Source organism: Podarcis raffonei, chromosome 4 (genome assembly GCF_027172205.1).
Source record: "Podarcis raffonei isolate rPodRaf1 chromosome 4, rPodRaf1.pri, whole genome shotgun sequence".
NCBI classification, from domain to species: domain Eukaryota; kingdom Metazoa; phylum Chordata; class Lepidosauria; order Squamata; family Lacertidae; genus Podarcis; species Podarcis raffonei.
The window spans coordinates 57,243,756-57,255,841 of NC_070605.1; the positions used below are offsets into that span (position 1 = coordinate 57,243,756).

The following is a 12,086-nucleotide window of genomic DNA, read 5'->3' on the forward strand; positions in this document are numbered from 1 at the left end:
TAATAAATTTGATATTTTAAAAGTTTCAAACTGACTTACCATATTTCAAAAAGTGAAAATCCGGAGATTTTTTTTTGGCAAAGTTGTTGAGGTGGGGGTTTTTTGGGGGGGGACATTTTTTAACTATTTCTGAGGAAAATCATCAAAAATGACACTACCGACATGGGCGACCATATGTCCAGATTTTCCCAGACATTTCACCAATTTACACCTGTTTGCGACTGCAGTATTCCGGACGTATGGCACCCCTACATTTCATCAACGTATAAAGTTAAGGTAACCAAATAAATGTCAGGGGGTGTTCAATGATAATTATTTAATTAGTGGACAACCCTATACAGTAGTACTTCGGGTTACATACGCTTCAGGTTACATACACTTCAGGTTACAGACTCCGCTAACCCAGAAATAATACCTCGGGTTAAGAACTTTGTTTCAGGATGAGAACAGAAATTGTGCTCCGGCGGCACGGCAGCAGGAGGCCCCATTAGCTAAAGTGGTGCTTCAGGTTAAGAACAGTTTCAGGTTAAGAATGGACCTCCGGAACAAATTAAGTACGTAACCAGAAGTACCACTGTATATTACAATCATATGGGTCTGGTCTTACAAGGTGTTACACTTACTTAGTCCTGCGATTAAGCCTATAACATATTTCAAAGCTGTTACAATCACTGTCCTGACTTCTGCAACCTGTTACACCTGGATGTTTTGGACTACAGGATAATGGCAACTGTAGTCCAAAACATTCGGCGGGCACCACATTGGGGAAGGAGGCAACATGCTTTAAGCTACTTCTATAGTCCAGCTTTCATCTAAAGTGCCAGTATAGTGTGTACTGCATGTCTGAAGAGCAGGTGACCTTCTGCAGGAACTGTCTAATAATCTTAGTTTGCCCTATGATGTTGCACATGGAGTGAACATACCGGGGTGTGTGGCTTACAGAGTTGCAACCCCTGCCCCTATCATGTGTTCATCATAACTTATGAACAGGCTGCATTGTATTCATATTGTATCTCTGCATGCAACTCGTGACCTGCATTTCTTCAGAAGTAAAATATCACGGGTTTAGATGCTACAAGCATTTCCATGTCCCAGAAACCTGCTATGACCATGGGATTGTTGAATTTCTTAGATTGCCATGGCTGGATTTTGTTCCAAAATTTCGTACTCTCTGAAATAATTTCAGGATGCAGTTTCTGCGTCCCAGATGCAATTGTCTTTCATAGTGCTTTAATAGCAATAGCAGGGGTTAATATCTCTTAAGATGTTGAACTTCAACTCCCACCAATCAGCAGTGGTCAGGAATGATGGGATTTGTAGTTCCAACAACATCTGAAAGAGCACAGGTTCCCTATTTCTGCTGTACAGTTTCGTTCCCCCCTGTGGAACACAGTTTACCATCCTCAGAGGTCCAGTAGGATAGAAGCCTCATCTAAAATAATCCTGAGTTCAGTAGCTGTTGTAATCTAGAGCCCACTTTCTCAAATGCATGGAGTATTGAGATAGCTATTGCTACCCTTTGAACTTTAGGGCCCACCATTTACACAAATGTGCAAAAATATCTCTGCACCCACTTCTGAATATACCTGCCAGCTGAGATTGTTTTGTGCCTTTTCCATGACTATTTCACATGGAGGTGGATAGAATGATTCTTTTCTGTTCTGTTTAGTGATGGAAGTTGCCTCCGGAGAGTATGGAGACCAGAACAGTCGTCTAGTAAGGGCAGTCCGAGAGGGAATGTGCGATGCCGATTTCAAGAGAAACTCTGGGGGAGAAAGTGAACTTAACCCTTTCCTATGGCACAGACCATCTGAAGAGGTAATTTAGATGAAAATTATTACTTTAAATGGCTGCAGAAAGGGGATCAAGCTAATTGCTACAGCCCTTCAAACGCCTTCGGGGGGGGGGGGGTCAATGCTACTGACATAAGCCAGAAATAAGCAGTTCAAGAATGGCAATTCTGCATCATGGTTGGTGCCATTGCATCAAGGTTACACAAACCAGACATTTGAGGACACATTTGATTGGAAATGAACTTTGTTATTAATGTTTTATACAGCCAAGACTTCTAAGCAAGCTTGTTAAGCAAATTCTCCTAACTTGGGATTATATCGAATGTTAATTCTACTCAGGGTAGTTCTGTTAAATTCAATGGGCATGACTAACTGAAGTCCGTTTGTTTCAGTGGGTCCTCTCTGAACAAAACTTAGTTTTATACAACCCTTGAATTTGTTTGAAAGCATTCATATTCACATTCTCCTTAATTGATTTCTTCCAATATTCTCAATGCTATGGGATTTTGGGGGAGGGAGGGAGTCAAAACAAAATTTCAGTTTGACGAGCTGATGCTTATCATTCTTGCCTTATCATTGTGCCTTTATTCTTGTAAACTGATTGGAGGGTTATTTATTTATTTACACTCAAACAGTATATAAATTTTATGAAATAAACAACAAAAATAAAAGGTCAATAACATTCATATTTGAGGTTTTTTTTAAAAAAGAAAAAAAATCTGAGCTGAGTTAAAAAAAGTTTAAGTCTAAAATGTCATGTTCACATGAAGCGCTTCATTCAGAGTTATTTGCAAGTGCTTAACATTCTTCCTCCTCATCTGAGACTGAAGGGAAACTCAGGTAGAAAGCACTTGTTCCCCCAACCCGCCATTAAGTTATGGACTGCACATCAACAAGGTGTGGCAACGGGCACTGGTTTTTCAACAGGGATTAAATGCATTCATGGGTGATAAATCCAACAGTGGTGACAATGGCTGAATGGGGGAACAACCAGCTCTCGTGTACAACCATATACTGGTTGCTGGGAGACGGCCAAAGAACAAGGGAGAAGTGTTCCCTTTCTGCCTTGCTGGTGGGCATCTCAGAAGCATATGCTTGGCTACTGTTGCAACGAGGATGTTTGACTAGATGGGTCCTTCATTTCATTCAATAGAGTTCTTCTTGCATTCATTGATCCAGAACTAATGACTGTCCTGAGTGGTACATTTAACTACCTTTTTCTTTGTCTATTCCTTCAGGATTCTTCATCAACAGAAGGCTGTCACAGCTTCTCAGCCAGCTGCCTTACTCAGTTTTGCATTCTGTTTAAAAGAACATTTCTCACCATAATGAGGGATTCGGTAAGGCTGGTTTCAATGCTTTAAAAAAAAAAAACTCCTCCCTTTAGGAATGTCCAAACGATGATGAGAGTTGCAGTTCCAAACATGCATTAGCTTGGAGGAGGCTGGTATGGAATGTGGATAGGCTGTTGTACGGTGCACAAATGATAGATCCATATCTATCAAATTGAGCTATGTTACAGCACTTGTCAACTCAAAACATCCTTAACACAAGCATATCTTTTCCTTCCTACCAGGTTCTGACGCATCTGCGGATCACATCGCACATTGGCATTGGACTCCTCATAGGATTGCTGTACTTGGGGATTGGAAATGAAGCCAAAAAAGTCCTGAGCAACTCTGGCTTCCTCTTCTTTTCCATGTTGTTTCTCATGTTTGCTGCACTCATGCCGACAGTCCTTACATGTGAGTCATGACCTATGCAGGAGGTATTTTTTAAGGATTTCTGTGATGCTGTTGAAATCTCTGAGAATTTTGCCAGTGACTTGGCTTCCACCCTCTTGAATATTTAATTGATTTTAATCAAACAAGGAAATGTAATGGCCTTTACAACTATTATTATTATTATTATTATTATTATTATTATTATTATTATTATTAAATCCCAAAATGGTGTGTTGTCTTTGTTCATTGCCCACAAATTGTTGCGACCCAGAAGTAAACCACTATTCAGCCTTTTGTGATTCTATATTTTCTGTGTCTACAGCTAGTAGATTGATAGGTCACCTACAGGATTTTTAAAATTCATATATGAATATATACATAGGTTGATATAAGAGCCTGCTTTTCCTCTAAAAGGAATACATGCTTACAGTGCTGACCAGTGCATGCATGTAAAATCACCCCCCCAACTGGTGAAGCAGGAGCAGGTATGGCCAGGGCAGTGGAGGTCCATGTGGGCACTTGCAGCCCATGGGCCAAATTAGGCCCACTCGTCACTCACCCCATATCGCAGGAAGTTAGCTGTGGAATTGGTAAGCCGTAGCTGCAAACCTAGGACCTCTTCCACTTTACCTGCTCCTTTATGCTGACTGAATACAAGGAGCACCACCTTGTAAAGCCCAGCTATCACATTTGAATCGTAATGTTATAATCTACAATTGCAATCAGTTTCATTTTATAATGAAATGGTTTTAGAATGTTGTATTATTTTATTGTTGTTAGCCGCCCTGAGCCCGGCTTCGGCTGGGGAGGGTGGGATATAAATAATTTTTTATTATTATCATTACTAATCTATTGTTGTTTTTTAATTGTTCAACATAGTTCCTCTAGAGATGGGTGTATTTCTTAGAGAACATCTGAATTACTGGTACAGTCTGAAGGCCTACTACTTGGCTAAAACGATGGCTGACGTCCCTTTTCAGGTAGATCTGTCTTTTCACATCTCTCTCTGTAATTTTGTAAAACAGCAAAACAGTAGGAATCCTGAATGCACTCAGTTATCTTTTCCATATAAATGAATGGGTGCATGTGGGGCAGCTTTGCAGTGGAGAAAAACAGGGGCGGAGGAAGGGGGCGGTGGGGACGGACCAACCCAGGTGCCTTCACTGAGGGGGGTGACATTTGGCAGTCATGGGCAAGCGGCTTGTTCCGCTCCTGGCTGCAGGGGCCGCGCTGTTCCGTGCGCCCATGCGGGTATCCCGCGCCTGGGAGGGCACCCTCCGCACCCCACACCCCTTGGGAGCGCGCCCTGCCCCCCTTGGGAGCGTGCCCACCCTGGGCAGCGCGGGCATATGCTCCGCCGCTGGGGACAACGCATACCATGACTGTTGGTGGCCTGGCCTCCCTTGAGCAATCTGGGGGTAGGGGCAGTATGCAGGGAGTTTAGACAAACATTCTGCACACCACTATGTGATATATTTTCTAAAAACAACAAAAGTGAATTTCAAAATATGGTTAGCGCTCTTCTGAAAGGTGCTGGTGGACACTGGTTGAAGCTCAGTTGCTAAACCAATGTGGCTTACATGATGAGATGAAGAAAATGTATTCTCCCTCTTCCCATGTGTTCCATCACTGGATGTGGAAAGGAAAGATGCCAACCTACAGTGATACCATAAAGAGCTGATGTAGCAGGAAGCTCCCATTCTTCCCTCCCTTAAGCAAAAAAACAGTGCCGATTATTTATATCAAAAAAGAAAAGTTGTATAATGCCATATTCCTTAAAAGATGTCTGTCTCTTTGCAGATTATGTTTCCTGTAGCATATTGCAGCATTGTGTACTGGATGACCTCGCAACCCTCTGATGCGCTCCGATTCGTCCTGTTTGCAGCACTGGGGACAATGACATCACTCGTGGCTCAGTCACTGGGGCTTCTGATTGGGGCAGCATCCACTTCACTCCAGGTCTTGGCTCTTGCTTTTTTTGTGATATTACACCAGCCTTGGCCAAGCTGCTGCTGCCTTCCACATGTGTTGGACTACAACTCCCATCATCCTATGCTGGTGGGCACTGATGAGATCATAGAATCATAGAAGTATGGAGTTGGAAGAGACCACGAGGGTCATCTAGTCCAACCCCCTGCAATGCAGGAATCTTTTGCCCAATGTGGGGCTCAAACCCTTGGCCCTGAGATTAAAAGGCACATGCTCTACCAACTGAGCTGAAGATCAGACATATAGTCCAAGAGCTCTGAAGGTCACCAACTTGGTGAAGGCTGTATTACACATCCCCGTTCCTTTCGGCAATTGTAGCTTCAGTTTACTTGGCGTGCTTAAGGATGGTCCATGCCTTCCAACAAATGCCATTGGTACTGAAAAGCCTTCTGTTAGTGATGGGTCTGGCAAAAATGCAACCCTCGTTTTGCTTTAGTTTTTAATCTTGATATCTGACTGTTTCTTTGTTTTAGGTGGCAACATTTGTAGGCCCTGTTACAGCCATCCCCGTTCTCCTCTTCTCAGGATTTTTTGTCAGCTTTGATACCATTCCAGCTTACCTCCAATGGTTGTCCTACATCTCATATGTCAGGTAAATGTGAAGGGTGCTGATTGGCACTTCAAGTGCAATTCTAATAAAGTTTCACCATTGATTAATGCATCTTCTTGGTTTAGAGAGTTAGCACTTTTTAAAAATGAGAGCATGTGCATGAAATGGATGGGTGTGGTTTGAGTTTAAAGGGACCATGTTTGCCTAAGTCTGATCAACTTGATAGCATATAGGACTTGAGCCAGAGAATCCTGCTTTTAAAGCTTAGTTCAGAGAGCGTTAGCACATACTCCCTGTGTGACCACAGCTAGGCAATACACCTTTCTGCCTTACTCTACTGAAGAAATGGAAGTTTTAGCCTTATTCCATTATACAGAGTAGTGGAAGTGCCCCACTTTACAGATCCTTGCAGGTTTTCTTCAATTAATCGCCCTCGCCAGCTTCCCAGCAGGTGACCAGCCTGCAGAAACTGGAATTTATTTAGTTATTTAAAGCATTTGTGCTCCACCCTTCACCTGAAGGTCCCAGGACAGAAATACACAGACAGCAAAATCTAATGAAGAATCTAAGCCAACACACTAGAAAACAAAACACAACACAACAAGTTATGCAATAAAATTGCAAGTCAGTGAAACAGCAAAAAAAGGGAAGATGATCTCATCTCCCAGTGCACCTTCTCCTTTACCAAAGGCTGGGGCATCCCTTTTCCCCTGCTGATAAAGCCAAAACAGTGATATAGTGAGGGGTGCCATCTGTTCGATGGTTTCATACATGGCTACAGTCTAGCAAGAATTACAGAAAACTTCTTCTGCAGTTAGGATTGTTCTTACCTAATCTGGGTATCCAATAATATTTGTTTAGGGATTTTTTTCTTTGCTCAGCTGGCTTGTATTCTGATGTATGCCCCCCATTTTACCTTTATAACAGCTCTGTCAATTAGGTTAGTAAGATCTTATGATTTGTCCAGAGTTTCATAACAAATTTTATGACTGAGCAGTGGTTTAGAACTGCATCCAGCTCTAGCATCATATTCCCACTGTGCAACACATACAATCACAAGCAGAAACTAAAGCTGCTGATATTGTCATTATTGCTTTTATGGCTTAGCTTTGGGACTGTACGTGGATCGTCATGGATGTAAATATAGTGATAAAAATGGCCAACTCCTTATGCAATAATTAATTCAATTACTGTTGCTTTAAGGAACTTGATTATTATTTTTTGCCTGATAGATTTGATTCCGCTTTGACCTTGCAAACTATTATTTTCTCTAGATACGGATTTGAAGGTGTCATTCTATCCATCTATGGTTTGGATCGGGAAGATCTCCACTGCGACAAAGATGAAACTTGCCATTTTCAAAAATCAGAGGCCATCCTCAAAGAGCTGGATGTAGAAAATGCTAAACTTTATTTAGACTTCATCGTGCTTGGAATTTTCTTCATCTCCTTACGCCTCATTGCCTACTTTGTCCTCAGATACAAGATTCGAGCAGAGAGGTAGAGAGGAAGCAGATGCAACAAACAACATTCAGTTGTAGACTGTTGTTATTGTCTGATTGTGGCAGACAAGTCTCCAGTGCCGAGTTGCAAGTGGGATTGTGATCTAGCCCATAGAAAACCATGTCCTGGTGGATTAATGGGTGCATAGTTAACCATGATTGTGAACTGACTGGGTTTGGTCATATTTCTTTTATGCTTTCTAGCTTTAACTAGGAAGACAAACTAGAAGGGAATCTTGTTTCACATCTGGGAGCCATTGCTGCTGATCACAGGAATTTTTTCTCATGGAAGCTGTGTTTTCTTGTAAGGTAGCTCATGTGGCAACAAGGTAAAAAAAATGGCTGGGGATCTTTCTTCTATGTCCTGCAAACATGTGAGGAATATATTATCTCATCCTGTTGCATCACTGCAAGTTTCCTGAATTTTTGCACGTATTTTCCCCACAAGAAATCCCCCATGAAAACAGATGTCTGCAGATTCGTCAAACCTTTATCAAATGAATGGGTTTTTTTCTTAAAAGAAAGGATATATAAGTAATTTGATATCTGTTGTCTTCTTTACATATAGATTTCTGGAGCTTTATTCTCATGAGCTGGTCTCATACTCCCAAATCACAATATTAGAATGAAATGTCAAATTCTAAGAACTCTGTAAAAAGAATTCTAGGGTGCAAAAAGTGCATCTTATCTATAAGCTGACCACAGATGATTCCTTTTAGCATTTTTCTTTCAGGATATTCTTTCAACCCATGTTTCTTATGGTATTTGAAATATTCATTGTCCACATTTAACTACCTCCCATGGATGCAAAAGCTTGAGTGTTCCTGCACTGGGAATCTGAGGCAGTCTAAGCAAAATAGAATCAGATCTAAACACGTGTTTGAATGTTCTAAAATATTTTAATAACACAGATATTGACAGAAGGGAGAATTGCCAATGGTGCAATGTCATGACTCCTTATGGAATAGTAAAAGTTTTCTCTAGTGCATATGTAGTTCTTCCAGTTTTTGCAAGGCCAGCATGTATAACAAAAGTCATCAGTTCTGTTTTTCATGAGTTCCAACATACATTTCTCGCAAAACATACTGCCATTATAACCCAACACAGAGGCTCGGTGGCTCTAACCCAGTAGCAGGCAGCATGGGGACTCCCAACAGCTGAGTCATTGCTACTTACAGGAGGGAGAGGGTGAAGGGAGATATGACCGAGAGGTCAGCATGGTGGAAACGCATCAGCAGGAGTGCTGGATTGGCTCAGCTGCTGCATTTGCATCATGTCAACCTCCCCACTGCCTTGCTGTTCTCCTTCTGGTAAGCAGCAGCTCCTCAGTTGTCAGGAGGTCAAGTGGGCATCACTGCCCCATTATGCCATTCACTACTGTCCTAACCCCATTGAAATAAAATGGCTTAAGCTTGCTGGATTGCTTGGTTGCTAGATTGCAACCAAGTGGTCTAAACAGAGGCAGCCAACATGGTGCTGTCCAAATTCTGTTAGACTCCATCACCCTTGACCATTGGCTGCAACTGATGGGAGTTGGAACCCAATAAGTCTGGAGAGCACAACATTGACTATCTAAACAGGTCTAAACAATAATTAACCAATTTTTGCCATCCATTAACATTTTGCTTTCCTTTCGGACCAAGTCAGCCTCGTAAAATGAACGCAGGGTAATTGGAAGGGAGTTGGCTCTGCATTCCTGATTTCTGCCAAGCCAATGTGCTTCTGTATATTGGCAGAATTTTGTATAGTAATTGTGGGTTTACCCAGCAGTTTAAAGGGCGATATAGAAAATTAACAGAGTAGGAAGTCAGTAAAGCACCCTAGATCTGGAAGAGATCCAAATGTCATGCCAAGTTCAGCCCAGTGCACTCAGGTTGGGAAATTGAATGAATGGCATTATGTTGACTTTATGAGCGAATCAAATAAGGCTGTTTTCAGGCCAGAAGTGGTTTTGTTTCAGCAGCTCATTCAGCAACTAGATAAAATGGCCCACTCAGAGAAATTGGATCACAGTGAGATTCCCTTTTGTGCGTGTAATCTAGAAGAGCCATTGTTCAACAGACTATTTTAAGCACTTCAGAGAGATCTTTGTTAAACCAAAACTGCCACAGCTTCTGGGTGTCTCTCCCTCTCCACAATTTGGAAGATTGAAGGAGAAGTATTGGCTTCTAGAGCGATAAATGGCAAATTTTAATACAATTTAGATTGTTTTGTGAACAGATTTATATCGCTAGAGATAATAAGTTCTTTCCTTTTTACATATGGCGGGATTCAAATCTGCACCACTAACTAGAGACCCAAAGTGCAGACCCAAAGTACCTTACCCAAAAGCAACAGTAATCTGATGTGACAGTGTATGCCTGTCATTGTAATCTGGGAGCTGTTCAAATAACCAGACTTCTTATCTAGTTGAGTGTCCTCAAATTCATTATTGTAATTCAGGTTAAACAGGTTTCTGTTTTTAAAAAAGTTACAAAAACCCGTATTAAAGGCACAACTCTTTCAACTTGAGATCATTAAATCATAATACAATGAGCAGATCATTCTGATGTGATGTTGTCCCATCCCCCCACCTCCAAGTTTTAAGACGCTTCACTTTTCAGTGAAAGAATGCAGCAAGAGAACCTTCTAATTTGCATGTGGTGGGAATCTGTTGTGTTGGGTTTTATTCTGGTGTCTCTTATCAGAAAGCTGTCACAGTGATGGGTTTTCGATGCAACAGTTGTGTTCGATTGAAATTGAGGTGAGTGTGTAAACCTTTCCCTCACGCACAAAATTTGATTAAAAACGGAACAGGTGCACAATAGGAAGTTGATGGAAGACGAAATGAAAACTCAAGACACCTCTTTGTGTTCTTATGTTCCAAGCTGACGTTAGAATGTTCTCCTTTACATCAGTTCTGCACTTGGGACAACATACCTCCTGCTGGTGGCAGGAGACCCCCCAGCTGTCCACTTCGTCCATGCATCAAATCAGACATGATTGACCATAATAATCCATCTTCCATATATTGCCATGAAGAGGCAAAGGGCTAAAACTGCCTAGAGCAGGTGAATGTCACAAAATGTCATCTGATTGTAGGATATAGCCACAATCAGCCTTCCACAGTTTGCGAATGATGAATTAGATGTCATGGATTTACTTAAGATGAAACAGAACTTGATTGGGCAAGAAGAACTGGCTTCTTGATGCTTTCCATAATAGCCTCAAATTACTTTGCCAATATGTCCATTTTGTATTTTCAGTTTTGGGAATTTAAAGTTGGATTGTTTTCTTTTTGCCACAATCATTTATAATATTCTTATCCCTACCCAGTTGCTTCATGTCATACTTTCTCATAAATAAATAAACTTATCTGCCCCCGTGGGACCCAGCTAAAGTGGTGCAGCTTGGAAAATGAAATTTTAACAAGGAAATGATTCGATTCAGAAATATATTGAACAATTTTTGTTACCTTAATACAGCAAGCATGACACTAGTCATTATATATTTAAGTTTCAATTATTACAATGTTAGTGGGTGCTTTAGGGAATTTTGTTTTTTGTTGGTTTTGGGATTGGTATGACCTGTCACTAGCTGCTTTTAAGGGAGGCTGTGCCCCATAATTATAGAGAAATGTCAAAATCTATTACCGGTGGCTTATGATAATTCTTATAGCTCCTTTTCAGTGTGTTGAATTGTATAACACAGCCCATGTCAACCTTGTGTCCTCTGGCTGTTGTTGGACTACAACTCCCATGATGACCAGCCAGCATAGCAGGTGGATGAAGGCTGGTTATTTACTCTGTGAATCATGCACTGAAAAAACATGTTCCTGGCTTAGTATCTAGCAGATTTGAATAATTCCACTTGTATTGGTGCATTCCATTACAAAACTAAAATATGAGAATTTTTTTTTTGCAAGGAATGGGGGAAAAAACTGTGAAAGAATTGCACCTGTGGCCTATTGTTTCTTTTCAATCATTTATGTATTCATAGCTACAGCAGTTATCTTCTGCTTCTGTGGCTGGAGATAATTCCACAGGAGTTACAATTGTGCATGCTATTGTTCTTGCTTGTGGAAGCGCTTGGCAATCGCCATGTTTGCTACAGCATGTGAGCCATCTGTTATCATAGCAATGGCTGAGACACCTGACCTCAAAGCAATTGTGGAATGTTCATAATGCCTCTAGTATTCCAACTAGGTACTGAAAAAATGATGTTTTTCCATTTAAAAAGGACACTCAAGTGGGTCTTAAAATGGCAAAGGAAATGTTGCATTTGAAATGACATTTGTGTAAAAGTTAAAAAGGGAAACTGCACAGTTCCTATCAATTTATTCCAACATCGGGGTCTCCTTTCTTGTTTTCCCAGAAGCTCATTTCACATATTTCACGAATGCATAGGGTGGGGGGACGACTCAGGATTGTGCCCACTGTTCCCCCTCCTATGTGCAAATAGGCCCTATGTGCTTGCAGATTGCATGCGTATGGACTATGCACAGTCAGGAACCCAGCAAAAGACAGGGTCCCATATCACTCATGCACCTG

The 12,086-nt window shown here is 41.3% G+C and overlaps 1 protein-coding gene across 2 annotated transcripts in view; it reads left to right on the forward strand.

Moving 5' to 3' along the window:
- The window catches only part of ABCG1 (ATP binding cassette subfamily G member 1), a 43,150-nt gene extending 35,186 nt beyond the window's left edge, over positions 1 to 7,964 (forward strand). For both annotated transcript variants that reach the window (XM_053386789.1, XM_053386790.1), the window contains exons 9-15: positions 1,670 to 1,818; positions 3,032 to 3,133; positions 3,370 to 3,538; positions 4,397 to 4,497; positions 5,318 to 5,476; positions 5,980 to 6,098; positions 7,331 to 7,964. In XM_053386789.1, coding sequence (XP_053242764.1) covers positions 1,670 to 1,818; positions 3,032 to 3,133; positions 3,370 to 3,538; positions 4,397 to 4,497; positions 5,318 to 5,476; positions 5,980 to 6,098; positions 7,331 to 7,559 — 1,028 coding nt within the window. In that variant the 3' untranslated portion in view covers positions 7,560 to 7,964. The remainder of the gene's footprint in view (positions 1 to 1,669; positions 1,819 to 3,031; positions 3,134 to 3,369; positions 3,539 to 4,396; positions 4,498 to 5,317; positions 5,477 to 5,979; positions 6,099 to 7,330) is intronic.
- The last annotated feature ends 4,122 nt before the right edge of the window (positions 7,965 to 12,086 follow it).